General features: G+C 53.5%; 1 protein-coding gene across 15 annotated transcripts in view; it reads left to right on the forward strand.

Annotated features, from left to right (window-relative positions):
• Positions 1–27,886, forward strand: part of Ptprf (protein tyrosine phosphatase receptor type F) — an 83,635-nt gene that overhangs the window by 44,256 nt on the left and 11,493 nt on the right. For 5 of the 15 annotated variants that reach the window (XM_078026097.1, XM_078026101.1, XM_078026099.1 and 2 more), the window contains 15 exons: positions 7,711–7,980; positions 9,569–10,150; positions 10,373–10,509; positions 10,959–11,103; positions 14,476–14,781; positions 15,424–15,617; positions 18,878–18,904; positions 20,220–20,337; positions 20,416–20,994; positions 21,682–21,779; positions 21,964–22,217; positions 22,301–22,394; positions 22,971–23,192; positions 23,543–23,697; positions 26,163–26,278. In XM_078026097.1, the coding sequence (XP_077882223.1) occupies positions 7,711–7,980; positions 9,569–10,150; positions 10,373–10,509; positions 10,959–11,103; positions 14,476–14,781; positions 15,424–15,617; positions 18,878–18,904; positions 20,220–20,337; positions 20,416–20,994; positions 21,682–21,779; positions 21,964–22,217; positions 22,301–22,394; positions 22,971–23,192; positions 23,543–23,697; positions 26,163–26,278 (3,297 nt within the window). The remainder of the gene's footprint in view (positions 1–7,710; positions 7,981–9,568; positions 10,151–10,372; positions 10,510–10,958; positions 11,104–14,475; positions 14,782–15,423; positions 15,618–18,877; positions 18,905–20,219; positions 20,338–20,415; positions 20,995–21,681; positions 21,780–21,963; positions 22,218–22,300; positions 22,395–22,970; positions 23,193–23,542; positions 23,698–26,162; positions 26,279–27,886) is intronic. The other 10 variants (XM_078026100.1, XM_078026102.1, XM_078026104.1 and 7 more) reach the window with 6 other exon arrangements.

The following is a 27,886-nucleotide window of genomic DNA, read 5'->3' on the forward strand; positions in this document are numbered from 1 at the left end:
GCCCCTGCTGTCCACATGTGGTAGGTTCAGGCAGGACCCTGACTGGCTCCTGCTGTGGCCTATACCCCCCACCAGGTGTTCTTAAATTCACCTTCCTGGCTCCATTCTCAAGACTTTTTTTGCCAGGGAATGTGGGGGTTCCTTTAGTTTCAGCTTATTTTTCCACGGATGCTAAAACAGCCAACCTTGCTTCTGCTGTTCCCCATGCCCCATGGGCCCTAATTAAATATAAAGACAACTCAATCCTCTCTTCCCAGGGTCTACCTCATATCAAGGCCCCAGCTAATCTACACCTTCCCTCCTTTGCCGAGCATAACAGGCCCAGGACAGGTTACACCTTTCTGATAAGTCTTCTGCATACTTGAAAAGTCTTGCTCCCGAAAACCCTCTCCTCTTATTCCTGGCAAAGCCCCCTTGCCTTCCACCCCAGCTCCTCTGGGACAAGCCTGTATTGTGTTGGCCCCCAGTTCTGTATTCTAAACCCTAGTTGTAAGCAGGCAGCCATGGCAGAACCCCTCTCAGTGCCAGCCTACCTTGGCCTGTGCCCCACCTGTCCCCCAGCACAGTGGCTTCCAGGCTTCTTTCCACTGCAGACTCGTGTTACCCTCCAGAGGGGAAGGCCACCTCTGGGCTTCAACTCTGTCTAGGCATGAGCCTCTCTGTCCAGGTGGGTGTGGACTCTAGCTGCAAGGTTCCTCAACCCCAGCACTGTTGACATTTTGGACTGGATAATTCATGGTTGAGGATAATTCTTGGTACCGTACATAGTTGGATATTTAGTAGCATTTGTGGCCAGCTAAATACCATTAGTCAAATCAACCTGGATAACCAAAACTCTTGCCAGACATCACCAAGTGTAACCTGAGGAGAATTGCCCCAGTTGAGCCCCCTTGTTCTGGATCAATAGTCTCAAGCTGACATTGTCTCCATCAACTCTGACTCTCCGTTCCTCTGCATCCATTGAGCCCTGGGCCTTGTCTCTTCCTCAGACTTGGCTTTAATGTCTGTCTCATATTCCTCCTCTGTTCCCCAAACTCTCAGGGCTCCTACTGCCTCTCTGAGTTCTTGTGGCTGCTACACTGGATGGGACAGGACGTGTAAAGCTCCCAGCATGCCGGCAGGCCTGTAGGAAGCACCTGAGAGCCAGTTGCCCTGCTGCCGTGAGGAGGCACCGGGCGGGGGTGGGAGGGGGGTTGCCTCACACAGTTACATCTGACTTTGTTCACAGTTGGCCACAGTTCCACCCACAGTCTTGCAGGCCCAGGCACGCTGGGTGAACCAGCCTCTTTCTCCGTCACCATCTGACTCCCTCCTTGAGTGACTCATTCTCTCCTTCCATCCACAGTGTCTCTTTCTTCCAGCTCTCAGGCGCACAGCTGCCAGGGCCAGAGTGGGACCCCACCCTCCACAAAGCCTGGCCTACCTACACCACGTCCAACAAACTTCCCATTCTCTGCAGGGACCTGGCTGCTGGGCTGCAGCTGTCTAAAATGGACTGGAGCTGATGCCTCCTGACCTTCTTCCCCACAGGCGCCCAGATGTGCTCCTCACACTGGTGGAGTGCAGCATGAGGCTTTCTCAAGGCGGCGGGGTTCTAGTGGCTCATACGCCTTGGTGGGTTTGTGGGCTGGGTGGGCCCTGAACCCAGAGCCCAGTTCACCGGGTCTGTCTGAGCCTTGGGGTGTGCGAAGCATGGGGACTGGCCCGTGCTCCATTTCCACCCCTCCTGGTTCTGCCTTTGGTGTCCCTGGCACCTGCCATTGGGCCCCAGCCCTGTCCACCATGTCCTCCATGAGTCCTGAGTCTTTTGTGAGCGGCGTGGTCCGTGTGCACCTGTGTGCACGTGTGTGTGTGTGTGTGTGCGAGGGGGCACAGGAGTCTTGTCTCGTCTCCGTGCTGTGTGGGCAGATGAAGGTTGGCCTGTTTTTACTCTCTCTGTGTTTCTCCTTGTCTTTTTTTTATTCCCTCCTCATCCTCATCGCACTCTGCCATCAACCCAAACTCTCATCTCTCAGATCAGCGAGAAGGTTGGTCCTTTTCACTTCTTATCCATCTACAGTTCGCCCGTCGACGGGATGTTCCTGTCAGTTGGGACCAGCGGGCTTGGTCAGCTCCCTCAGACTCACTCCAGCTGTGCCTGCCCGCCAGTCGGCTCTGCTTGTCATTGGGTCGGCAGGCAGGCAGGACCAGGGATGGGTGGGTAGGTCCCCGGCCCTGCATGTTTCTGCTGCTTGAGTTCCTGATGCACCATGTGTCTGCATGTTCCCTTAGCGGGCTCCTCTGCTGGAGTGGTAGGGCAGGCATGGCGCATGGCATGAAACTGTGCCATCTTTGCACTTGAGCCAGGCCAACTATCTTCCAGGTGGTTGTGGGGGAGCTGTGTTTAGAGGAAGCTGTAAAGGCTGTAGTGTTTGACATATACTGGGGGTGGTGAGACTTTCTACAACCTCCTCACTTGTATACAGGCCACGTTTGCCTGTGCAAAGCCGGAACTACTGGTAGACAGAATGGGCTGTCCCTTAGAGATCTTGCAACACCAAACAAAAGTCCCATAATGTCTGCCTTGCCCTTGAGGACCCCAAAGCCCTTACCAAGGCTCAGTGAGGTAGACCAGGACTGGCTAGTCTGAAACAGAGGCCAGCACATCTCTGCCTCTGGAACAGGGCAAGTGGCATCATCTTGGCTCACTGAGGAAGTCTCCTTCGTTGTTGTCTTTCTTCTCTCCAGCCAGATCGATTTTAAGGTCATGCCCTCCACCCAAGCCTCCCGGCACCCTTGTGTCTGTCTGAGGGTGGAATGTAGTTAGTTCAGCTAATGGTCCTTAGCCCTTGGTACTGGATGTTCAGACCCAAGTTGCTTACACCTAAAGTGACTGAGCAGTCAACTACAACTTAGCAAGGCCATGTGGGAGTCTAGAAATAGCCCCCAAGTTGGCCTCGTGTTGGGAAGGGCCTTCTGCAGACAACCCAAGCTCTTTCCAGAGCAGTTCCTTTGGGGCTCAGTTTCAGCTCCACCCTTTGAGCCAGTGCTGGGCTGGCAGTCATTCACATGTCACGTGGTCTTACAGGGTCGGTGGAGTCTCTCCTGTTCACTAGGCTTTGGGGGTTCAGGGCAGAAACATAGGACAGGCTGAGTGAGCCCCAGAGAGCAGACCTAAGTCACCTGTCCCCCCTGCATCATGCTCTGTGGCTTGAGTTTCCTCGGTGAGGGAGAGGGAGCCAGTCAAGAGGAGGACTGCAGCCTGGGCTCAGATATCAGCCCTAAGCATCCATCCATATGCACTCCCGAGCTCTGGGGCATTTCGGTTACACCATTTCGCTGACCATGCGGATCTGCCAGGGCGTTCAGAAAACAATTGTCGACAGACAGCCCAGCCTGCAGCCACTCTGGCCCCCCACCCCTTCACCCACTCTCTGGGTCCTTTATCCCTTCCCTTCCCCCATCCCACTCCCCACCCTGTGGTCCCACCAAAAATAAGCATAGACACAAATATTTAATGGGAAGGAGAAATGAGTTTCTAAATATTCCGGGGGGATTTGCCGGGCTGGTAATTTGTTTGGTGCTGATAATTGCATCTTACATTTTTCCAGCTTTACTTAAAACTGTGTGCCGGGTGCGCCAGCATTTAATTACTGCTCTGCGGCAGCCACAAGGTTATTTATTAAAGAGTTATTTTATCTTGATACAGTGGATCCTGCCCCTTATCCCCTCCTTAATGTTGTGTTATTTTCATCAGAGAAATTTCCGCGAGTGAATGCAGATTGCGGGGCTGCCTCCCCCTGCGATTAGGCTGTCACTCCACTGAATGCTGATGCCTCTGGGTGCCGCACCGCCCTATTATAGGGGGTTGTCAGTGCAAATAATTAGACTTAAAAGTTACATCTGAAATATAATCCAGAAATGGCAGGGCCCTGTTTTGGAAATTGTCTATAAAATGTCAGCACTAAGGATGCACGGGGAACAGTAATAGACCAGCATTGTTGGAGCCTGAGATTAGACCCTAAGTGCATTTTTCCCAGCTCCAGTTTTTCCTTCCCTGCTGTTGCTTCTGTCAATAGACTGAGTCCAGGGTGAGTCCTGCCTCTTTGGAGGCCTTGTGCTTGTGACAGCAGGAGGAGAATGGTGGGGTTGCTGCAGTGAGGCATCAGCCTCTCCTGGCTGTTGGCACGGGGGTGGCTATCTGAGCAGGTCTAGGACCCAGGGCCCCGTTGCCACTTGGGATACCAGGAGGTTGTCTCTTGCCCCTCTTTTCCCTACCCTTACCTCTGTGGACATGCTGACCTCTCCCAACACGTGGGATGAGATGTCTGAGCTCCAGGAAACCGCACTCCAGGATTCCTTGTATGTGACCAGAACCTGGTGCCCCTAAGAGAGTGGAGGTGGTACTCCTAGGGGCCTCTTGCTTGGTGCTAGGAATCACCTAAGGGTCATATCCAACCTCACCCTCATCTTGAAGTTTTTCCTATTACCTGCATCCAGGAGGGGGAAAATAAAAACAAAACCATTTGTAGTGTTATTTCCTTCAGGGAATCAATTTTCTGACAGTGGATGGAGTTGGAAGCTTTTGAAAGAGAGGCCCAGGAGATTGACACAATGTCCAGGGCCAGTTTACAAGGTCTGCATTTGGCCTGAAGACCTCATCCTCCTGGGACTAATTGGGGTTAAAGTCCATTCAAGTGTCCAGGCTGTTTAGGTTCCCGCCCAAGGTTTATTGGCCAAGGCCCTACTTTCTTTTTTTGGAGCTTTTGGTTTCAGCATCCAAGGACCCAATCTGGCTTCAGGATTCTACCACTGACCAGAGTCGAACTTTCAGCCATAACCTCTCCCCTGGCACAGGCTGTAGAAGCTCCACTCTCATGCCAGCTAGAGGCGCCTCTTGCCAGCCTTGGCTAATCCTGAAGCTTCTCCCCATAACCTTCTGGGCCTCTTTTCAGGCCTGTCAGCCAGGGCTCTAAAGGGTGTGAGCTTTTCACAACAAAAACCTACTCTTACTACATATATAAAGGTAGGCATGCCCCTTCAAGTGTTAGTGTTGTCTATCCTCTTGTCCATAATCAGAACGTGGCGACATGGGACCCTCTCCGCACACTAGTGCTCAAGTAGCTTCTCCTCAAACCTGTTTTCATGCCCCTCAGCAGGAGGAGATGGGACAGATACTGGCCAGGAGGACAGAGACCTGGTCAGCCTTAGCTACTCCTCTGGGCTGGACCCCTCCCTTCCTTGGCAGGCCTGGGCCTGGCCTGCACACAATCCTCCCTGTCTGTGCCTCACCTTCCAGCACCCGCCCCTGGGGCTGGCTCTGGAGCCCAGGGAGTGCCTGCACCCCAGGCTGGCGACAGTTCTGTCTGTCTTCTGGCCTCACCTTGTGCCAGTTGAAGGACGTGCTGAAAGGAGACTGTGTGTTGCTGTGAGGCACATTGCCAGCCACGCCCTAGACCCACCTGTTTGCCCTGAGAACTACTGTGTCTGTAACATGGTGTCGTCGTCATCAGTGTGGACTCCCAGCATTAGAACAGATGACAAAAAACAACTTATACCAAAAACAGAACAGGGAGTCTCTGGTGTTGAAAAACTTTAAAAAAAAAAAAAAAAAAAAGAGTAGATTTGATGTTGGACAGGGCTGGAGCCAGGTGTTCATGAACAGTTTGGTCAGGCCTTTCTCTTAGCTTTATTCTTGCTGCTGACTTCTTTGTTCTCCAATAAATACTCCTGTGTGTTGAGAAAGGTGGTCCTGGCCTCTCCAAGCTTAGCTACCCTTGTAGAGAGAGAGTCTGCTGACAATTTATACAAACGTCCAAACACTGTTTCTTATTAAGCAGATCTGGGCCATACACTTCGTGTGCCACAGATAGGAGCTGAGATGGCTCACCTGTGGAAAATGAGAGTGGGGCTAGGGGTGGAGCTCAGTGGTAGAGTGCTTGTCTAGCACATGTGAAGCCCTGGGTTTGAATCTCAGCACCGGAAACAGGAATATAATATTGCTGATTCTGGGAGAAGGAAGAACTCTGGATATCTGCAAGACACCCAGAAACTCCACGTGAGCCTGGAGACAGACTCAGCCCATGAACTGATCATCAGGGCCTGCTCAGAGAACTGCTGGTGTTGTGGTTCTATCTGGAGGACTCCGATTGAGGCATGCTATGGGAGGAGTTGAACCAGGTGCCGAGCAAGATCTTCTTGTCCCCTAGTAGAGGAACATTGAGGAACCATGCAGGAACTTGGCAGGGGAGTGGACAATTCATGCTTTCCTGTCTGTGAAGGGCCAGTTGAAGGCAGGCAGAAAATGACATGGCAGGTGGATCAGTGAAGACTCCACTACAGTTACCCAGAGGGGAGAGAGTAGTGGCTTGGATTTGGTGGTGGCAGTTACCCATGTATTTGGACAGAAATAAATAGATTTGAAAGATATTTTAAGCAGCAGCATTAACAGGACCTGGTGACTTGCTGAACATCTTGGTTCTGGGTTTCAGTTTTGAACCCTGTGAGGTCAGAGGTGGGATCTGGTGATCTCTGCAGTAGCTTTCAGCTTGGATTCTGTGGTCTGGGGCTGGGTGAGGTGCTCCTGATGTGCTACCCCGGGTCCTCTGCATGCCTGGGATCTCCAGAAGGATCCTCAGAGGCCAGCACTCTTAAGTAGTACCCTTGAGTCCCTTAGCCTCACTGCCTGCCTTCTCCAACCCTGTGTGTAAGGGTGCCCATATAGGACACACCCAAGCCTCTGCCCACCAGCTGCACGACCTGTCTGCATGCCAAGCATGCCGTGCATGGCTAAGTCTTGTCTGTCTTCCCTCTCTCTGCATGCTCTGAATGTCTGCCAAGCTTGCGACTTCGGGGGTGGTTCCAGGATGCATCCTGGACTCAGAAGCTCAAAACAGCTTCTGGCCAGGGGAGTCCAAGGCTGGAGGTGGTGGCCAGGCACAGTCACCCTCCCCCTTGAGACCCTTGTTCACTGGCGCAGAGAGCCATCTGTTTGGCGCCTTCATCATGTTACTGCCATCGTCATGCCCATCCTGCCCGCGGACCACGTCCCTGGCCCGCCCCAGCCCCTTGCCCTGGCCTAGCCCTACTGAGAGGCAACCCTTCTTCTTGGGTCCCAGGCTGTACCTTAAGCACAGCCAAGGCCTAGCAGGTGGTCATTCACTTCCTCTTCTCTTCCTCTTGGGCCACAGCCTGGAGGTGGAGGCAGTGACTACATAGAAGGAGGCCATGTTACTCCCAGACTGACCCTCTGCCCTCCCCCAGCCATGCTCCAAGGACCCTCATCCCAGAGCCTGCATTTCTCTCACTGGTGTCCCAGCCACTCCCCCTGGAGACACATGGGGAGGTGGGTCAGGAGCAAGCAGGGGCAGCCACTGAGGGACAGCCTGAGTCATGGCCCTGGCCAGGTCTGGACCTTGTGCTAAACCTATGTGTGACCCTGGGCAGACAAGACTTTTCTGGGCCTCGGTTTCCCAGGCTGTAAAACAGGAGCTTGGTTGTGAGAGCTCTCATTAGGATATTGTGTTCCAGACGGTCCCTGAGAGCAGGGCTACCTCTAGCCCCAATGCACTGTGGGAGATGGCGAGCCAGGGCCCAGTGATGGCACCCCTCCTGTTTCTGAGTGTGGGCTTGGCTCTGACAAGGGGGACTTCCTGGATGAGGGGCCCCTGCCCTTTCATCCACCCTCGTGTCCTGCCTGGCCTGTGAGTGCCTCTCTCCCTCCTCCCGCAGTGCGCCGTGTGGCTCCTCGTTTCTCCATCCCTCCTAGCAGCCAGGAGGTGATGCCAGGTGGCAGTGTGAACCTGACTTGTGTTGCGGTGGGTGCACCCATGCCTTATGTGAAGTGGATGATGGGGGCCGAAGAGCTCACCAAGGAGGATGAGATGCCTGTCGGCCGCAACGTGCTGGAGCTCAGCAATGTTGTGCGCTCTGCCAACTACACCTGTGTGGCCATCTCCTCGCTGGGCATGATTGAAGCCACAGCCCAGGTCACAGTGAAAGGTGAGTGTAATGGATGCTCTGGTGGCTAGTGCCCTGCCTTGTTGCAGAGGACTCTAGGAGACCCTGGTGTCTGTGACAGGTGAGTATGAGCTGGCTTCTGGGGAAACATCCAGGGCTTTAGATGGCATTACCATTTCCTGAGTGCCCTAGCCATGGAGTCTTCTGGGTTCTGGGAAGTAGGAGGGATTTCTGTTATCTATAATCTGAATGAGAATAGCTAGCATGCCTTGAGTACCTGGGTGGCAGGATCATGCTAGTAAGCATTTTATTTTGCTTTGTTTTTTAATTGCTCTGAGAGATAGATGCTCTTATTATCCTAGTTTTATAAGTGAGAAAATTGAAGCACAGAGAGGCTATGTCATTTGCCTAGGGTCAAACAGGAGGAGCAGACAGCACAGGAATGTCAGTTGTGGTGGTCTAAATCTACAGCCCACCTCCATAACCACTACATACCCTGGAATCAAACATTCCCAGCAAGAAGGTTATAGAAATGGTAGCTAAGCAGCAAGGAGTGGGTTCACTCTGCCTGGGGCATTGGGCACAGACACATGTATGTAACATGTATATAACACTTATGTAAGGGATTCCTGCTTGGTCTATTATTTGCTTCTTCTCTGATCCATTCTCTATTCTGTGACTTGGGTTTTTTTAGTTGTTGATGGACCTTTATTTTATTTGTTTTTATGTGGTGCTGAGGATCTAACCCAGTGCCTCACACATGCAAGGCAAGCACTCTACCTCGGTACCATAACCTCAGCCCTTGTGTGTGTTTTTTAAAGATATAAACCAGTATCTTATTATCCTCCCTCTTTTGGAGTCAGGACACTGTGCATGCTAGGCAAGTGCTTTACCACCAAGCTGTACCCTAGCTCCATGTCGTTTGCTTTTAAAAAAAGAGAGAGAGCTTTCAGTGGCTTCCATTGCTCTCAGGATATATAGATCAGGATCCTCACTGTGGTCCCCCAGGGCCTATTGGCTGCCAGCTTGATAGTTCTCTCACTGGAATGTAAGCTCCATGAGAGCAAGGCTGCAGCAGCATGGCATAGTGGCTCCAGAGCAATGCTGGCCTTGGTGGGTATCATCTATTCATTGAAAGTGTGGACCTGGGACATATTTAAACTAGGGCATGGGGTCTGTTAGGGCTAGTGGCTCCATCACTCAGGATAATCTCCCCTGCCCTCCTTCTGTCACACATACTTGCCACTGGTGTGTGCAGGTGAGCTCAGAGGCAAAGCTCTGCTACCTGGTCTGGATGCTTTTCATCCACGGGCAACTTTAGAGTCCCCTTGTCACCTCTGGGTCTGTTTGTTAGGTGAATTGGGGGGGCCTATATGGGACTGCAGTGAGTATGAGTCTCAGGCATGACATGTTACATACTAAATGACCCCAAGCCCTGGGAGCACTAACAGGCCTAGTTATGGTCCCTAACTAGGTGCCCTCAGAGGTCATTGTGAGCTTTTCAGGCCATTATTCAAAGTGGGATATATTCTGGTGTCCATACTAGGTGGTCTTAGATGATGCCCAAGGTTATGATTGGTTCCTGGGGTCACAACCTTAGGCAGCCCTGAGTCATCTGCTTTGTCCCCAGCTTTGCCGAAGCCTCCGATTGATCTTATGGTCACAGAGACAACTGCCACCAGTGTCACCCTGACCTGGGACTCTGGGAACTCAGAGCCTGTATCATACTACGGCATCCAGTACCGTGCCACTGGCACAGAAGGCCCCTTCCAGGAGGTGGATGGTGTAGCCACCACCCGCTACAGCATTGGTGGCCTCAGCCCTTTCTCAGAATATGCCTTTCGTGTGTTGGCGGTGAACAGCATCGGGCGAGGGCCACCGAGTGAGGCCGTGCGGGCACGCACGGGTGAGCAGGCACCCTCCAGTCCTCCACGTCGTGTGCAGGCCCGCATGCTGAGCGCCAGCACCATGCTGGTGCAGTGGGAGCCACCTGAGGAGCCGAACGGCCTGGTGCGCGGATACCGTGTCTATTATACTCCAGACTCCCGCCGCCCCCTGAGTGCCTGGCACAAGCACAATACTGATGCAGGGCTCCTCACCACTGTGGGCAGCCTGCTGCCTGGCATCACCTACAGCCTGCGTGTGCTCGCCTTTACTGCCGTGGGTGATGGCCCACCCAGCCCCACCATCCAGGTCAAGACGCAACAGGGAGGTAGGTTGGGGTGTCTGCTGACTGGACAGCCCACTGCAGAGGTGGGGTGAGCTGGGACTGTGACAGGCTGTGCGGCTGGGAGTGGGTAAAGGTGCCCTATTCCATAGATATGTGGTCACTTGGGATGCAGGACAAGAGTGTGAGAGTGAAGCTTGCTTTCCTGGGCGCCCGTGCTGTTGGGGGTGCAGCGAGGCTGACAGTGCCTGGGGTGGGGTGTTGCAGTGCCTGCACAGCCCGCGGACTTCCAGGCTGAGGCTGAATCGGACACCAGGATCCAGCTTTCATGGCTGCTGCCCCCGCAGGAGCGGATCATCAAATATGAGCTGGTATACTGGGCAGCAGAGAATGAAGGCCAGCAGGTGAGCCACAAGGCTGGGAAGGGCACAGGGTGGAGGGGGCTCCTCCTGGTCAGGGAGTCTAATTGGCTCACCCAGGCAAGATTTTTTGGGTTCTGTGGCTCACATGAGCATATCCTCTAGGGTTTCTCCTTGGAGTTTTGACTCACACTGCCTGTGTGGTTCTGTAGGCTTTGCCATCCCTGTGCTTCAAGTCTGCCATTGGATCTCCTAGGCTCTGTGACTCAAATGACCTTGACACAGCTCAGACATTTCCTTGGCGTCATGTGGCCCATGTCTGTGAGGCACTGGTGGCATGGGCCAGCCATGCTTTTCTTGTAGGGTCCACATGACCTGTGTGGAGCCAGTCCTGAAGCCACAGTGTGTCCCCAGGTGCAGGTTGCAGCCTGCGTGGGGAGCAGCATCTGGCCTTGGAGGTCAGAACAGTCAGTGAGTGCTCCCTGCTCTTCCAGCACAAGGTGACCTTCGACCCCACCTCCTCCTACACTTTAGAGGACCTGAAGCCCGACACGCTGTACCGCTTCCAGCTGGCTGCCCGCTCAGATGTGGGTGTGGGCGTCTTCACCCCCACCATAGAGGCCCGCACAGCACAGTCCAGTAAGTGTCTTCTGAGATTACTGCCTGTCACCTCTTGCTGGGGGGCACACAACACACATACCCTTCCCTCTTGATCAGGTGGGTGGTCTACTATGATGGGTCTAGCACATAACTCTGGTCTGGGCTCTTAAGTCTGGACCCCAAGAATGAGACAGGTAAGTGCCCTTAGTCTGTATCCAGGTGGTGGCTGTTCCCCCTGCTCCCTGCCCAGCCTTTTGACCCTCACCTGCCCCTGTACCCCCTCACCCAACCCAGGTAAGTTCTATGTCTGTGACTCACTCCATCCTCCATCCCGCTCACACTGGGTCACACTAGTGACTTGGTGGGCCAACCATGTCCCAGACTTGTTTTGGTTGCTGTCTTCCCTCCCTATGTCCCCACATCTCATCCACCCCATCCCCTTCCTCATAACCTCACCATGAGAGTTACCATGAGCTGTATAATACCTCTGAGCCTACTGCACTTGGGGACAGGTCTGTGACAATGTGTTTTAGAGACAGAATGTGCCCCCATGTCTATGTGTGGGACCACAACATTCCCATGACAACTGATTGGCATTATGTTTTATTGTATTCTGCCTGTGTGAGACTCTGACAGTGTGACTGCATGTGAGATACCACCTGACCATCTGGCTGTGCAGCCCCTTTATGTATGTCAGTATATCCTGGATGTGGCTCCCTGTGACTCCGTGGTGACCCTGTGACCATGTCTGAGGGTCTCTGGAGCTCTCTAGATGACAGACTGAGATAGCATGTGTGTAACTCTATCTGTGTTCACCCAACAAGAATGGGCCACTGTGTCAAGGCTTTCTATTTGATAAGATGGCAGTGGGTGTGACTGGCTGGGCACCATGGGACTTAGTGACCACATGTAATGACCATAAATACGCAGTGTCTGTGAAGTCTTTATGATGTGGGACTGTACATAACAACCAGTGATGTCCAGAGGCTGACTGTGACCTTGTGATCGTAGATTCATACTAGAAGCGTCTAAGTGCTGCTGGGGTCCAGGCCCCAGGCATAGTGCAGACAAAGGTGGGAGCCAGCTGGGGAGCAGGAGCAGTGAGCATGGCAGCCGACAGGCTGGGAAACCGGGAGGGCAGATGATCAAGGATGAGCAGGAGACTATTGTAGCCAGAGTGGCTGCTAGAGCCATAGCAGTCCAGCCCTAGGGACAGAGGACTGGCTCTGGCTCTATGAGAATGGACAAGACAGATTGAGATGAAGCAGAAGACCACTTAGGAGGTTTTGCAGTAGTCTAGGCAGAAGGTAAAGGGGCTCAGATGAGGTGGTGTGGCAGATTAGAGAGATCTCTGGGGTGCCAGCTGGCCCGGATTTGATAATGAATAACATGAGGGGGGGTTGAGGGAAAGGGAAGCAGAGGTTCATCTTATTACTGGTTTGAGAGTCCTACAAGAAGAGTGCCACCACCGGAATAGCAAATGGACAGACCAGGTTTGAAGAGTATGTCTGGTTTCAGACATCCAAGTTCAAGATGCCACATGCTAGCCAAGTTGGGGTACATGGCCGGTCCTGGGATGGAAGAGGACCTGAAAGACGGAAGTGGGAGGAAATCTAGAGAGAAGTGGTTTGGAGATTACAAGAAAAGGAAGTTTCAAGCGGTAAACCAGAGGCTGCTATGGAGTGGCCAGGAAAAGGAACGCAGGCCTTCCTGCTGGATCTGGTGGTGTGGAAGAGTGGGCCTGGATGAAAGTTGTGGCATTGTGAGGACTGTGTGGGAGGTGAGGAAGTAGGACAGCAAGCTCAGATGCTGTCAGGAAGCTCAGCAATGAGGGGGACCGTGGTAGCCAGAGGAGGCTGTGCACTGAGGATGATGTCTTCTTTTAAGATGGGAAAATTTCAAGCATATTTAAATATTATTGGGAGAGAATCAATAGAACAAAATAGGAAGCTTAGTAAAAGAAGGGTAGGTGGAGTCTCAGGAGATGGAGGGAAAGTAAGGGCAGACATGGGTGATGGGAGACCATGGCCTCAGTGTGGCATGAAAAAATAGGTGCAAATGCACATAGGTGGGTGGCTCTGGTAGCAAGAAATGACAGGAGCTGCTAATGGAAGGCATGGTCACATGCTGGCAGGCAAATGGGGCTAAAGGTTTGGGGTGTGTGGAGAACGTTGATTGGGTCCCATGCCAAGTAGCAGAGTGAGCCCATAGAGAATAGACACCAGCAAGCAGCACAGAGGTCCTCAGGGAGACCACTAGGGACAGGCTCCTGGGCAGCAGCCTCCGTGGAGAGGTGGTTTTTTTGTTTGTTTTATCTGCTCTGGTGCTGCCTCAGAGAAGGCAAAGAGTTGTCCTCTTACAGCTTGGTGTGGGCCGGGTCGAGATGGAAAGATGAGGAAGTGAGAGAGTTTGGGATATTGGTGAGAGTGGTGAGCTGGTGACCTTGGAGTTGAAGCTGGATAATAAGGGCAGCAAGGATGGCAGTGGGGGGCTGGGGATGTGGCTCAAGCGGTAGCGCGCTCGCCTGGCATGCATGTGGCCCCGGTTTGATCCTCAGTACCACATACAAACAAAGATGTTGTGTCCGCCAAAATCTAAAAAAAAAATAAATATTTAAAAAATTCTCTCTCTCTCTCACTTTCTCTTTTAAAAAAAAAAAAAGGATGGCAGTAGATGGATGGTGGTCTGAGGGCTGAAGAGTCATGCTGGGGGCCTGGGGACAGCTAAGCTGGAACAAGAGGTGGGGTCTGCAGGGGAAGATAGAAGTTTGGAGGTAGGGTCCTTCCCAGCCCTGGCGATGTACAAGGCAGGGCCATAGCCATGCAGGGGAGAGGAAAGCCCTAGAGATAAGGGGCTCTGGAGCCAGTGAGTCAAGGAGCTGCTAAAGTCACCCAGACACAGGGGTGGTGACAGAACTTGAGATAGAGAGGAAGCCTCTGCATTGGCAGCAGTTTCCTCAGTGGACATACGATCTGGAAATGTAACTGGGCATGTCATGGACACATCTGCCTCCTGAACCCCAAGGAACCTGTCGGGTGACAGCACCTCCACTAGGTACTTTTTCTCTAAACCCCAGGGGCTGCTGGCCTTCTGCAAGACCGGAGCTGAATTCTCCGTATTCTGATGCACACTGTGCATGTGTTGTGCAGACAGCATATGTATGGGACAGACGCTGTTAGAACTCCATATGCATGTGTGAGACACTGTGTGAGTGAGACAGGAGAGAGCCCATCATAGTTCAAAGAGAGTCAGGCTGTCCTCTTGACAATGTGGCAGTCTGTCTAGAGGGACCCCCATGATGGCCCTGAAGTAGCCTGTCAGGGTGAGTCTCCCATCCACTATGACTTGGTCACCATGCCTGTGATTCCCCACCCTCCATCTGCCTGCTTTCCTCCCATTTGTCTTCCCCAGCCCCCTCCGCCCCTCCCCAGAAGGTGACATGTGTGAGCACGGGTTCCACCACGGTCCGGGTAAGTTGGGTCCCACCGCCAGCGAACAGCCGCAACGGCATTATCACGCAGTACTCCGTGGCTTATGAGGCGGTGGACGGCGAGGACCGCGGGCGACATGTGGTGGATGGCATCAGCCGTGAGCATTTCAGCTGGGACCTGGTGGGCCTGGAGAAGTGGACGGAGTACCGGGTGTGGGTGCGGGCACACACAGATGTGGGCCCTGGCCCGGAGAGCAGCCCGGTGCTGGTGCGCACCGACGAGGACGGTAGGTGGTGGTGGCAGGAGGAAGGGCGGGGGAGGGGAGGCACAGTGCCTCAGACACCACCTACCAAGCACCCAGGGCCTTTCCTTTTCAAGCCCCTGCAGATGCTTGTCTCCTGGTACAAACTTTGTGGCCCACACTGGGGAAATGTAGCTGATGAGACAACCCATGCCTAAGTCCCAAATTTTGGGCTTTCCCCAGAGCATCTGAAGTCTTTAAAATACTATGGTAGGAGAAGCAGGCCCACCTAAGATTCAAGAGGTCAAAACTAGGAAGATTGCTGCAAAAGACTCTCAAAGTAGAGTCAGCGTAACTCAAGCTTGGCTGGACATTGGCATAATGTGGAGGCCCAGGAAGAGTTGGTACAGGTTGTGCTGACTTTGAGATAGCTAAAGGCCTGGTGCCTCACCTCCACCTATTCCCTCACATCTTCTCTCCTCCCAAATGAGGTAGCCCTGCCAGAGGGGTTGGCTCCTCCCTGTGGCAGGGAGTGGATTCTTCACCAGGATAGACGCCCTAAGGAAATGACATTAGGTCTTTTCCTGGGAGAGAGGGGTGCAGAGGCAAGGCCCTGGAGTTTGCTGTGCCCACCTGAGCCAAGATCAGTACAACCAGGTCTGACTTCCTTTTCTACTTGGCCCCCAGTGCCCAGTGGGCCACCAAGGAAGGTGGAGGTGGAGCCGCTGAACTCCACTGCCGTGCATGTCTCCTGGAAGCTGCCTATCCCCAGCAAGCAGCATGGCCAGATTCGAGGCTACCAGGTCACCTATGTGCGTCTAGAGAATGGCGAGCCCCGAGGTCCACCCATCATCCAAGATGTCATGCTGTCTGAGGCCCAGGTGCGCCATTGTGTGGTGGTGGGTGGAAGGGTGAACAGCGACCAGCATACACTGCTTTCCATTTGGAGCCCAGATGTGCTTCCTACCCCTGCCTGTCCTCAGGGGTGCTATGTCTGCCTTTTCTGGTCATGGCACCAGAAATATACTACTGCAGCAGGGGAGAGGGCACTGGCACTGGGAGGTGAGGGCCAGATTCCACCTTCTCTCTCTGTCTTAGGGCTGCCCAGACTGTGCCAACCTAAGTCCTGGTAGGAGTCTCAGTGGTTTAGCCACAGCCCTCACAGTGAGGGGCTCCGTCTCCACAGACCCCAGGCCTTTGTGGTTTGCAGGAAGCAAATGCAGTGTGGTGGTTGGACTGGACCTTGCAGATTCAATTTCCTTCCAGGCGGTGCTGTGTAAGGCATCCACTCTGCCACAACCAGAGGTAGATAGCGGCTTTTGAGGCTGTTATTCCTACCCCCTTTGGCCATAGGCCAGTGGCCAACGCCAATCTCTGAATGGACAAGCTGAGTGTTACTGTGCTCCTGACCCCCATGAGGAAGACCCAGACCCTGATGTTTCCCTCAGGGGCAGGGCCTGCCAGCTAACCTCCCTCACACTAACCTATGTGAGTGTCTGTTCTCTTGAGAGTGATGGTGATGGTTCCGCCCATGAGCTTGGGGTGAGGTCCCTGGGGTATTCTAAGCACTAGTTTGCTATTACGATGAAGAATATACAGCACCAAGAAGCTATGTGAGTAGCCAGAATTACCAAGCAAGTGGGTAGCTGAACTTGAATAAACAAGTCTCTGGACTACTGGAAAAAGACTGCAATTGTCCTGACATAGTGGCACATGCCTGTAATCCCAGCAGCTTGGAAGGCTGAGGCAGGAAGATCCCAAGTTCAAAGCCAGCCTCAGCAACTTAGTGAGGCCCTAAACTCCTTAGTGAGACCCTGTCTCAAAATTCCAAAAATTAAAAGGGCTGGGGATGTGGCCCAGGGTTTAATCCCTGGTAGGAAAAACAAAAGAATTATAACTACTGGTGTGGTCTGCTGTCAAGATGTTTCCATCCAGAATCGGGACCTGGGCCAGTGCTAAGCCAGACCTAGCAGGAGGAGCTTGGAGTCCCTCCCTGTGCAGCTTCTCACCTCTCCATGGGATTACAGCAGGGATATGAGCGTATACTCCACGCTGTGTGGGTTTCACTGAAGTGTAGGCTCACCCACTACAACCTCCAGTTTGGCTCATCCCTCTGAGGCAAAATTCCTTTCTACCCTGAGGGTCCTTTCCTCCTCTTAGCATGTCCCCTGCTGAGGGACCAAAGTGGTAGAGGGTGGGGTGTGTGTTCCCCCTGCATTCCTAGGGCAGGTTAAGGGCTCCTCAGGAAGCCTCAGCAGACACACCCACCTAGAAACATCCCAGGAATGGTCTCCCTCAAGCCCCTCCCATCCTAGAGGGCCACCATCACAGCTGGGGCCAGCACCGCAACTGAAGCCAGTAGGGTTTCAGAGCAGTCATTTAGGGTGCCCCCTTCTGGTCCCAAACTGTTTGGAAGGGAGCTGGACCAGAAGATAGGAGCACTATCCTCTTAACCGTATGGGGAGTACACCCGGGCAAGGGAGACCACTAAAGACAGGTCTTGCCCTTGCCACCCCCTGGGTATGGTCATTTTGCTCCAAGCCAGTAGGAGAGCAGATGGGGCCTGGTCTGCAGCCTGGCCACAGGACCCAGCTGTCCTTTCTGCTTCCCTGTCAAGGACACAGCAGCCTGTTCTTCTCTACCCAGCAGCACCATCTGCTCAGCCCAGGGCCCCCATCAGTACAGAAAGAACGTTTGATACATATGCCCCTGACCCCTGAGTGTACAGCCAGATCTGTCTCCTGTGTTGATTCTGTGTCAGGCTTGTCGCTATTTTGGTTTTTGTTGTTGTTTTTTTGTTTGTTTGTTTCTTCTTCTTCTGGGGATTAAGCCCAGAGCCTTACAAATGCTAGGCTAGTGCTCTGCCACTGAACTGCAGCCCCCAGCCCCAGGCTTGTTGCTATTTCTGATGGTTTCTGACTCCATCTCATTGTCTTCTTTTGTCCCTTTTTCATGGTCTCTGTCCTCACTGCTCTGGTTTTTCCAGCCCAGCCTCTTCCCTCTCCTCTCTCCCTTTCTCCTCCTGCCACTTCTCTGTTCCCTGCCTTGTCTCTGACTCCATTTTATTTGACCCTCTCCTTCGCTTTCCCCTCACTCTGCCTCTGACGTGTGAGAACGCCATGTGCAGGCCTGGCCTAGACAGCTCAGGCCTCCCTGCAACAAGGAAATGGGAACAGAGCCCAGCCCCACCCTGCAGAGTGGCCTTAACTGTTAGGAACCTATCAAGCATCTTCCCATACTGTGTTCCAAAGACTTTGCAGTAGAGCTTGCCAGCACAGGAGGAGTGTAGGTCAGCTCTGTGAGGGTGGCCAGGCTGGGGGGCCCCATGGCTTCTGTAGCTGGGAGGTACTGTAAATCATCTTCCTGTGCCATGCTTTATTGGCCCGCCCTTGGCCCTCCAGAATCACAGACTCTCAGTACCCCTCTAAACCACCTACATGCACCAACGGACTAAAGGATTTACTAAGAAATTTAATAAGAAATCGCAACACTGCCAGCCCTAGAAACTGGCTGGCCTTCCTAGCTCAACGCTCAGGCACCCACAGAAGGGAGCAGGTGTGTCAGGGGCTCCGGTGCCTGTGGGCAGTGCCCAGGCTCTAAGCTGAACACTCATGACTTTCATAATCTTGCTAGCTAATCTGCCCCTTGACCCACCCCAGCCACCATGCATCTCTTATGTTCTGGGATGTTCCTTATACTCAGGTGGCTATAATTTGTTGTTCCAACTTTGAGAGTGGAAAGAGGCCTTGATTAATCATACCAAGACACATGTAGACTGGAACTACCAAGCTGTGTGGTCATCCAACTCACCCGTCAGTCTTTTCCCTACTCTCTGCCTGTGCTCTCAAACCCACCCCACACCCATAGCCTCTGCTGCAGAGGGTCTCTACCTAGAGTTCTCTGACCCTAAGTTTCAGCTCCTCCACCGCTTCAGGCTATCTGCCCTCCAGGATTCCCAGCCCTTGTCTGCGTTCAGTGAGGCAGGGACTTGAATCTTTTGGATGGGAATTTGTCCTGGGCTGCTACTCCTATGGGCACTTCAGAGGTCCAAGGCCTCTATCTGTCCTCCATGGGCCAGGACCTCTCCAGGCCAGAATCCTTCACCATCCTGTCTCCCTTTTTCTCCCTCTCCCACGGTCAGTGGCGGCCAGAGGAGTCCGAGGACTATGTAAGTAACAGGTGTGCGAGCGTGGGCAAGACTGGGTCAGGCTGGGCTCATGGGACACTCCCCCTCTCCCTTCTCTCCTCCCAGCCTGTGTTGCCAAGATCCACAGGGCACCAACCACATCTGGAGAAAATTGGCGTTTAGATACGAGCACCAAGCTGAGCAGCGATTGGCGTTTCCTCTAATCCTTACTTCTCGCCTGTCGAGCAGCAATTTGAAGCCAATGTTCATGATCGACCAGGGCCTGGCCCCTGCTCTGTCCAGACAGGGATGGAGTTAAATCCAATCCTGATCGTTAGGCCTTATTAATCCTGAGTGAAAAATCACCTGCTTAGGGCGCAGGCTGGGACAAGAGTCTAGGGAGCTGGGTCGGGCATTGGTGCTGCTGGAGCCCCAGCCCTGGGAGACCCTCCAGCTGGGGCAGGAAGAGGCCTGTGAGGGGCTGTTGGTAGTTGCCATGACTCCACCTGAGGCTCAGAGCTGGAGGGACACCAGGGTTGGTGGTGGCAGCCCTATTCCCACTGCACGGTGGTCCCCTCTCTTCTTCCCACTCTTCTCCCTGTGTGGCGTGGCTTGGTCCCCCTGTGCTATTTCTCCGCATGTCCAGAAACGATGTCTTTGCTGGAAATGGGTGTATGGGTAGGATCTTCCAAGGTGGGAAGACATGCCCTGGCTGACTTCTTAGGAATCAGTGGGAACATGGGAAGCGAGTCCCCCAGGTGTAGGGAGCTCCTTGTCTTCTTCTTGTCTTTCCTTACTCCCTCAGGTGTAGGGTGTTGCAGGGAATGGTTGTTCACAGAGTCAGTGGCCCAGGGGTGGTGAGCTGTGATCCTGACTAGTAGGGTGGGGCCCCTCCACCCTGGTGTGTGTGTGTGTGTGTGTGTGTGTATGTGTGTGTGTGTGTGTGTGTTCTTAATGTCCGCAGGTGTGTGCAGGCAGAGCTGTAGTCTCTGCATGTGAGTGCCAGTAGCCATGCAGGTGCTGGGTATGTGTGAGGTTCTGCCCTGTGAGAATGTGTGCAGGGCCCTCTTGAGGTGCCATTTACAGCATGACAGAGTTGAGGAAACAGCATGGCCCTTTGTTCTTGTCTGAAAGGAAGAATGATCAGTCTGTCCCAGGCCTGTGGCTCCTGGAATGGGTGGGATCCTCTCGGCCCTCATTCTACCTGGCTGCCCTACCTCGGCAGTCCAGCATTTCACAGCCTAACCTCCCAGGACCTCTGGCCCTGTGTGCCTGGGGCCTCCCTGCAGGCTAGGGTCCTGAGGTAGCTGACACAGTCTGACCTCTTCTGATGGGAACGGCCCTCCTCCTCCCTCAGGAAACTACCATCAGCAGCCTCACCCCAGAGACTACCTACTCCATTACTGTCGCTGCCTACACCACCAAGGGGGATGGTGCCCGAAGCAAGCCCAAAATTGTTACAACCACTGGGGCAGGTGAGTGAGGGGTCAGGGGCAGAGCTGAGGGTGGGCATTGGAGAGGGCAGCACCAGAGCCCAGTGCGTGGTTGTTTAGTCCCAGGCCGACCCACCATGATGGTCAGCACCACAGCCATGAACACGGCGCTACTTCAGTGGCACCCACCCAAGGAGCTGCCTGGTGAGCTGCTGGGCTACCGGTTGCAATACCGCCGGGCCGATGAGGCGCGGCCTAACACCATAGATTTTGGCAAAGATGATCAGCACTTTACAGTCACCGGTCTGCACAAGGGGGCCACCTACATCTTCCGGCTTGCTGCCAAGAACCGGGCCGGCCCAGGCGAGGAGTTCGAGAAGGAGATTACAACCCCTGAGGACGTGCCTAGTGGCTTTCCCCAAAACCTACGAGTGACAGGACTGACCACGACTACCACCGAATTGGCCTGGGACCCACCAGTGCTAGCAGAGAGGAATGGGCGCATCACCAACTACACTGTGGTGTACCGTGACATCAATAGCCAGCAGGAGCTGCAGAACATCTCTGCTGACACACATCTTACTCTGTCTGGCCTCAAGCCGGACACCACTTATGACATCAAGGTCCGTGCACGTACCAGCAAAGGCGCCGGTCCACTCAGCCCCAGTATCCAGTCCCGGACCATGCCTGTGGAGCAAGGTGTGTGCTGTGGGCATGGCAATGCCTGCCCAAATGTGGCTACGCCTGGGGACCTCTGCTCTCTTGACCCACTGACCTCTGGCAACTGTGATCCATCAGCCTCTGCTGTGTGACCCCTCAATTTCTCATGACCGTGACTACTAATCTCTAGTGAACAGGCACCATGTTTTTGGGTGTGAGACCCCTGACTTCTGCTGTCCTTGACCTACTGACCTGCTGCGTGACCTTTCAATTTCTTGTGACTTTGACCCACTGATCTCTTTGATTCCATCACCATTCTTTGGTGTACAGCCTACTGATCTTTGGTTTATAGCACTAATCTCTAAAACCCACTGACCTAGTGAACATGCTCCACCGTGCCCTGGTATGGCCATGTGCTTCTCACGACCATTATCCACTGACACCTGGCCTCTAACTTGGTGTCTGTGAGTTCAAGCTTTTACCCATGCTCTTCTGGAGATTTCTGGCAATTGGTGCTGTAGCATCCGCTACCCTGTTCAGTGCTCACTGTGGAAGAGCTTGGGCTGGGAGTTGAACTGTGCCATTTGAAGCTGGCTGGGAATGGCGGTGCTTGGTTCTCTGAAGCTGTTCCTAAACCCCTATTTCCCAATAATGTCTCATCCTCTGGCTCATTCACCCCACTCCAGATAGCCAGCAAGAGCTGACTTCCTCCTTGTGCCTCCACAGTGTTTGCTAAGAACTTCCGTGTGGCAGCTGCAATGAAGACATCTGTGCTGCTCAGCTGGGAGGTCCCTGACTCCTACAAGTCTGCTGTGCCCTTTAAGGTGGGTAAGGGCCACAATCAGCCAGACCACCCCACACAGGCCTTCTGTGTGCTATCATTCATTCCAATTCCCAGTCCACGTGTGCATGTGTCTGAACTGGGTCTGGTTCACATCCTGTGCCTTGTAGGCGCATGGTAGGAACCTCACTCAGGCACTGCCAAGCTCCCCCTCTCATCTCCTGCAGATTCTGTACAATGGACAAAGTGTGGAGGTGGATGGGCACTCGATGCGGAAGCTGATCGCAGACCTGCAGCCTAACACAGAGTACTCATTTGTGCTGATGAACCGTGGCAGTAGTGCGGGAGGCCTGCAGCACCTGGTGTCCATCCGCACGGCTCCTGATCTCCTGCCACACAAACCGCTGCCTGCTTCTGCCTACATAGAGGATGGCCGCTTTACCCTCTCTATGCCTCAAGTGGAGGACCCCTCACTGGTCAAGTATGCAGGGGCTGGTGGCAGGAGTAGGGCATGGATGCAGGCTGCTGTTGATGGCTGTACTGATTCCTGCTCTGCCCACGCAGGTGGTTCTACATCGTGGTGGTGCCCATTGACCGTGTGGGTGGAAACATGCTCACACCAAGATGGAACACACCTGAGGAGCTGGAGCTGGATGAGGTGCCTGGGGGAGGGGACTAGCACTAATGATACCCCATGCAGTTTGGCAGTAGCCACCTTGCCCTGAGTGTATCCTAGTGGACTCTCTTGGGTCCCCTACCCCAATTGAAATCACTCTTGTGACTGCTCTGGCTGGCAGCCTGTCTTCTCCCTAGAGAGAGGGACTCTACAGGAAAGCCCCTGAGAGTATTCAGAGACTCCTGGAAGACTGTGGAGAATGCCTAGGAAGTGTTTGGGGAGAATCCCCTGTGGTGGGTAACAGCGGGGATGTTTCCATAGCTATAGTCTGAGCTCTGTAGACTTTCGAGAATCCTACATATATGGAGACCATGGAGAGGTTGGAATGAGCCTTAAGCTTGTTTTCCTGGGACACGTGAAGTCTTCTATTCTCTCCTTACAGCTTATTTGGAAACTGTCTCTCTGGTTAGGATGAGATTCCCATAAGGCTTCTCATGGGCTGGCGGGAGGGGTATCATTGTGGTATCTGGCATTATTATGTACCTGCAGTGGCCAGGCCATGGCCCCAGGAACAGCATGCTTAAAGACCCCGTGTGACTCTGTGCTCTGTTTTGCCAGCTTCTGGAAGCTATTGAGCAGGGTGGTGAGGAGCGGCGGCGGCGGCGGCGGAGACAGACAGAGCGGCTAAAGCCGTATGTAGCTGCTCAGATGGATGTGCTCCCCGAGACTTTTACCCTGGGGGACAAGAAGAGCTACCGAGGCTTCTACAACCGACCCCTGTCTCCAGACCTGAGTTACCAGTGCTTCGTGCTTGCCTCCCTGAAGGAACCTGTGGATCAGGTCTGCCTGAGCCAGCTTGGCTCTCAGCACCCAAGACCCCAGACCTGACCCAAGACTAGGCCAGTCTCAAACATGAAGAGACCCCAGGTCTAGGTGGCCCCTGAGACCTAAGATGTGTACTAAGTTTCCCAGAACACTAGGTGGCAAGACCCAAAAGGCCAGACCCGATTTGGCCCAGGAACCCTATCCTGCTGCCCAGCCTCAGGTCAACCTCTTAGGGTTTAGAAAACCAGGCCAGGGCCAGCCCAGTGTAACCCAGCCCCAAGCACCTTCTCTGCAGGTTTGATGGGCAGAGGGTGGGTTTGATGGGCTGAGCTCACCGCCTGTGCTGTTCCTCTGCTGCGCCACAGAAGCGCTATGCCTCCAGCCCCTACTCGGATGAGATCGTGGTACAGGTGACACCAGCTCAGCAGCAGGAGGAGCCCGAGATGCTGTGGGTGACAGGCCCCGTCCTGGCAGTCATCCTCATCATACTCATTGTCATCGCCATCCTCCTGTTCAAGAGGTGAGTGCTGCGCTCAGGGACCCTGGGGACAGTGCCTGCCCCTCACCTCGAAGGCCCTTTCTGAGTACAGTGCATTGGAGTAAGTGCAGCCATCCCAATCTGGCCTCTGGCCCCCCAGGCACAGTGGGAAACCAGGATGGGCAGCAGCATCTGTGTGTGTGTGCACCTGCGGCTGCTTGTATGCACCTGTCTGGTGGGGAGCCTCTGTGTGCCTGTCAGCCTGAGTGTGAAGAGGGGCTGAGGATCTCAAGAGAGCTGTTTCGTGTACATCCCTGGGCATCTATCTGTCTGTCTCTGTCTGAGTGTGAGTGAGTCTGTCTCCTCTTCCAGACACCAAGATTTCCTGGTCCCCTAGTTTCAGCACTTCCTGCCACTCTTCCTACGTGGTTTACCAGCCATGCTCTCCTATTTAGGCCCAGAGAGGTCAAGACCGAGGTGCAGGAACACATCCCCACAGATTTTCCCTTAGCAAATATTAACTGAAGGCCCACTGTGCCAAAACTATATTGGCCTCTGTCTTTAACACTCAGTCCTCTCTTCTGGATAGTTGCAGCCACCTGCCCCTGAAGTTTTCCCTTCTGTCTACTTCCAAGTCTCCGAGGTTTTTCCAGAGATTTAACTTCACAATTTTTTTTGCTGTGCTGGGGAGGGAATCCAGGGCCTCAGACATGCTAGGCAATCGCTCTACCACTGAGCTGCAACGGAGATTTAATGTTGTCACTCTCAGTTTAAAACCTTTTGGTGGCTTCAAAGATAAAGCCCAGCGTCTTCCGTCTAACAGTTGAATACCTGGCTAATCTGGTCCCTGCCTCCACTCTTGACATCATCACACCTAACTAATGCAGTTCCCAGGACAGTGGAGTCTGAGCCCTTCTCCACTCTGCAGCTCTCCCTTCTGCACCCCGCTGCTTCCTCGTCCTTGAAGACTCACTTCAAGGTGCTGGTACCGAGGGGGCCTTCTCTGGCACCCCATCCTTTCCCTACACAGCCATGCCTCTGCCCCAGAATGCTCCATTGGACACATTCTAGGCCTGTGGTACAATGTGTTGAGCCTCCAATCCTTGGCCCTGGGCAGAGCACATAAGCACGTCTGAGAGCACCTGGCAGAAGAATGTGTGCTGGTCTGTGTGTCTGGCGCATCTCCATGGAGGAGTGCCTGTCTCCTGCCCCATCTCTCCCCTACCTGAACCAGTGCCCCTTCTGGAGAGCTCACACCTATGGGTGGGCCTTGAGGAGTACCTCCTATACCCACTCATCCTTCCCACTCCCATTTGGATCATGGTGTCTATGCAAAAGAGAGCCCCCTCCCTGTGAATGTCACATGGGATAAGGATCCCACAGCGTCCCCCGGTCGTGTAAGGGCTGAGTGCTTGGCAGAAACAATGATCATTCCTTTCTTCTGTCCTTGCCTGTCTTTCGGGACCTAGTAAACAAGAAAGGTAGGAGTTGTTCCTTCTCCCTTCACACGCCTCCCTTCTACTTCTTATCCCTGTGTACATGTCAGGCCAGCAGGGAGGGACGGTGTTCTGACCAGAAGCCTCTTGACCTGGTGCTTTAAGCAGCAAACTGTCCAGTCAACACAACAGGCTCCCCGGTTCAGAACGAATCCTCATTGGCATAAGGGGCAGGCCTTGTTGCTATCTTGCCCTTTCGACTCCATACCCTCCACAGAGGATGCTCCTCCCCGCAGGGCACATGCACGATGCAGCTTCATTGCTTCCCCTGAGTCCTCAGAGCTCACCAGAACCTTCCCCAGGCTCCCAGTTTTTGGAGAAGTTACTTCAGTGCTGCAAGAGACTGTCTTGCTCCACTGTGCAGAGCAGCAGGGAACGGTGTCCGGATGCACACACACCGCAGTACACTCGGCAGCTCCCCCAGTACACATGTGCAGACTGCAAGGGGCCCCAGGGTGTTTCTCAGCAGCTGGATCCTATAGTCTGACCCTGTCCTTGTGGATGGGAAAGTGGAAGCCAGTGGGCCAGGACTCTACCTGGCTAGATGACACCTTTCCCGTCCCTCCCCTGCTGCTCTGGGCATTTACCCTGATATCTGGAGAGCCAGACAGCTGGGGCCCAGTCCCCTGTGATGTTTGTGTATTTTATATGTCATTTGCATGTTTCTTCCTGGTGGCTTCTGCTGCCTCAGCTGTGGTCGTCTTGGGGATAGCAGCCACTGCCCAGCAGTGACCTGCCTTCTGTCCAAAGGAGCCAACAGCCTCTGTGACCCTTTCCTTCCTTGCTGCACTACCTGCTCTGTCTACTCCACACTCCTGCTGTCTCCCTACCCCATCCCTACTCTGTGTTCCTTCATGTTGAGGCTGCTCTGCCCTTGGTTCCTCCATGCTCAGAGGACCCTAGTATGAGGTGGGGCAGTGGATGGGTAGAACTTTGAACATGGGGGCTCCATTGCAGCTGGCTGGCCTTGACCTGGACCTTGACATGGTTGACATCCCTCTGCCTTTTTAGGAAAAGGACCCACTCCCCATCATCAAAGGATGAGCAATCAATTGGGCTGAAGGACTCCCTCCTGGCCCACTCCTCTGACCCTGTGGAGATGCGAAGACTCAACTACCAGACCCCAGGTAGGGCAGCTTCCCCAGCCTGCTTGCCTGCCAGCCTAGATTAAGCAGGCTGCAGGTTCTGTTCCTTAGGTCACTGAAGGACCCCAGTTTTGTTCTCTTTGGACTGAAGTGACAGAAAAGTCCCATATCCAATATCTGGACAGGTGCTCAGGGCCCAGGATCCTCCTCAGGGCAGCAAAGCTGTTCATCAGTCCCAGCGGGTCTTTGGTCAAGGCCTCTGAATGTGGACTAAGGAGCTCCCTAGACCCCACATCCCAGTCACAGGGTGGCCAGTCTCTGCACCCATCCTCTGACCCTCCACACAGAGGGGCATGTTAGCAGTGAGCAATGCCCCATAAGAAACTGGAAGAGAAATGAGGTGTCATACCTGACCTTTCCTTCAGGCCAGCTCCAGGTCTACTATACAAGGACAGGGACTGCAGCTCAAGGCTCACTGCCTGCCCTTCCTCCCCAGCCACTCTCATGCTATCTGGCTGATTCTTCTACCTGAAACATCACTCCTTTTTCTCTGAGCCACACAGCACAGACCTCACCTCTTGGGAGGGTGCCCCACTCATGGCTGGGGATCTCCTCTGCTGGAATTCCCTCAGCCACAACCTTTGAGTTCTGCGGCACCAGATACCATGTCTTTTTCATCCCCCATCCTTGCATTCAGTATACAATGGGTTCTTGTTGAATGCCTGTGAAATGAGCACACAACAACAGAACAAATGAGTGAACTAATGCACACAGGGTTTGTGTATATATGAGCCAGTTATTACTGCATATCAAATTAACCCAGAACTTAGTGGCTTAAAACAACAATAATTATGTATTATCTCTCACAGTTTCTATGAGTCAGGAATTCAGACAGGGCACAGCAGGGGCAGCGTCTCTATTCTAGAATGTTTGGGCCCTCAGCCGGAAGACTTTGAAGGCTGGGAGCTTGAATCATTTAAAGCAGGGGTTGGCAAACTATGGCCCATGGCCAAATTCGTCCCACTACCTGGTCTTATAAATAAAGTTTTCCTGGAATGCAGTCACACCCATTCATTTCTGGGTCTGTCTGCACTCGAAAAACAGACATCAGTAGATGTAGTAGATAGTGGAAGCAAAACCTAAAATATTTGCTGTCTGGCCTCTTAAGGGAAAAGTTTCCTAGCTGTTGGATTGTAAAGATGGCTCATTGAGGTGCCTAGTGATTGACAGATCAGCTGTGAGCCTAGCTGGGACAATCAGCTGGACATCCAGGCATGGCCTCTTCATGTGACCTGGGCTTCCTTACAACATGGTGACTGAGTTCAAGGGCATGTGTTCTGACATTGAGCAAGCCAGGCAACCCTAGCAGGCCAGCAAGATTTGATCTGTGAGGAATACAAGTACCAGGACAGTAGTACTGCAGGGCAGAGGACTTGCTTGGCAAGAGGTACCAAGCCATGAGGGCATTGTTTAGGGGAAAGGGTGGGAGGAGCTCCTTTGAGTGGAGACATTGCACACATGAGCTACTTGAGTGTTTCTCCAATATTGGAGTTGACCAACAGGTGAGTAGAAGTTCAGGCCAGAGGTCCCCTTGCAGAGGCACTTGGACAGCAGGCTGAGGAACTTGGGACTTCATCTTGAGGGTCCCAG

Source organism: Ictidomys tridecemlineatus, chromosome 11 (genome assembly GCF_052094955.1).
Source record: "Ictidomys tridecemlineatus isolate mIctTri1 chromosome 11, mIctTri1.hap1, whole genome shotgun sequence".
In the NCBI taxonomy this organism is placed as follows: domain Eukaryota; kingdom Metazoa; phylum Chordata; class Mammalia; order Rodentia; family Sciuridae; genus Ictidomys; species Ictidomys tridecemlineatus.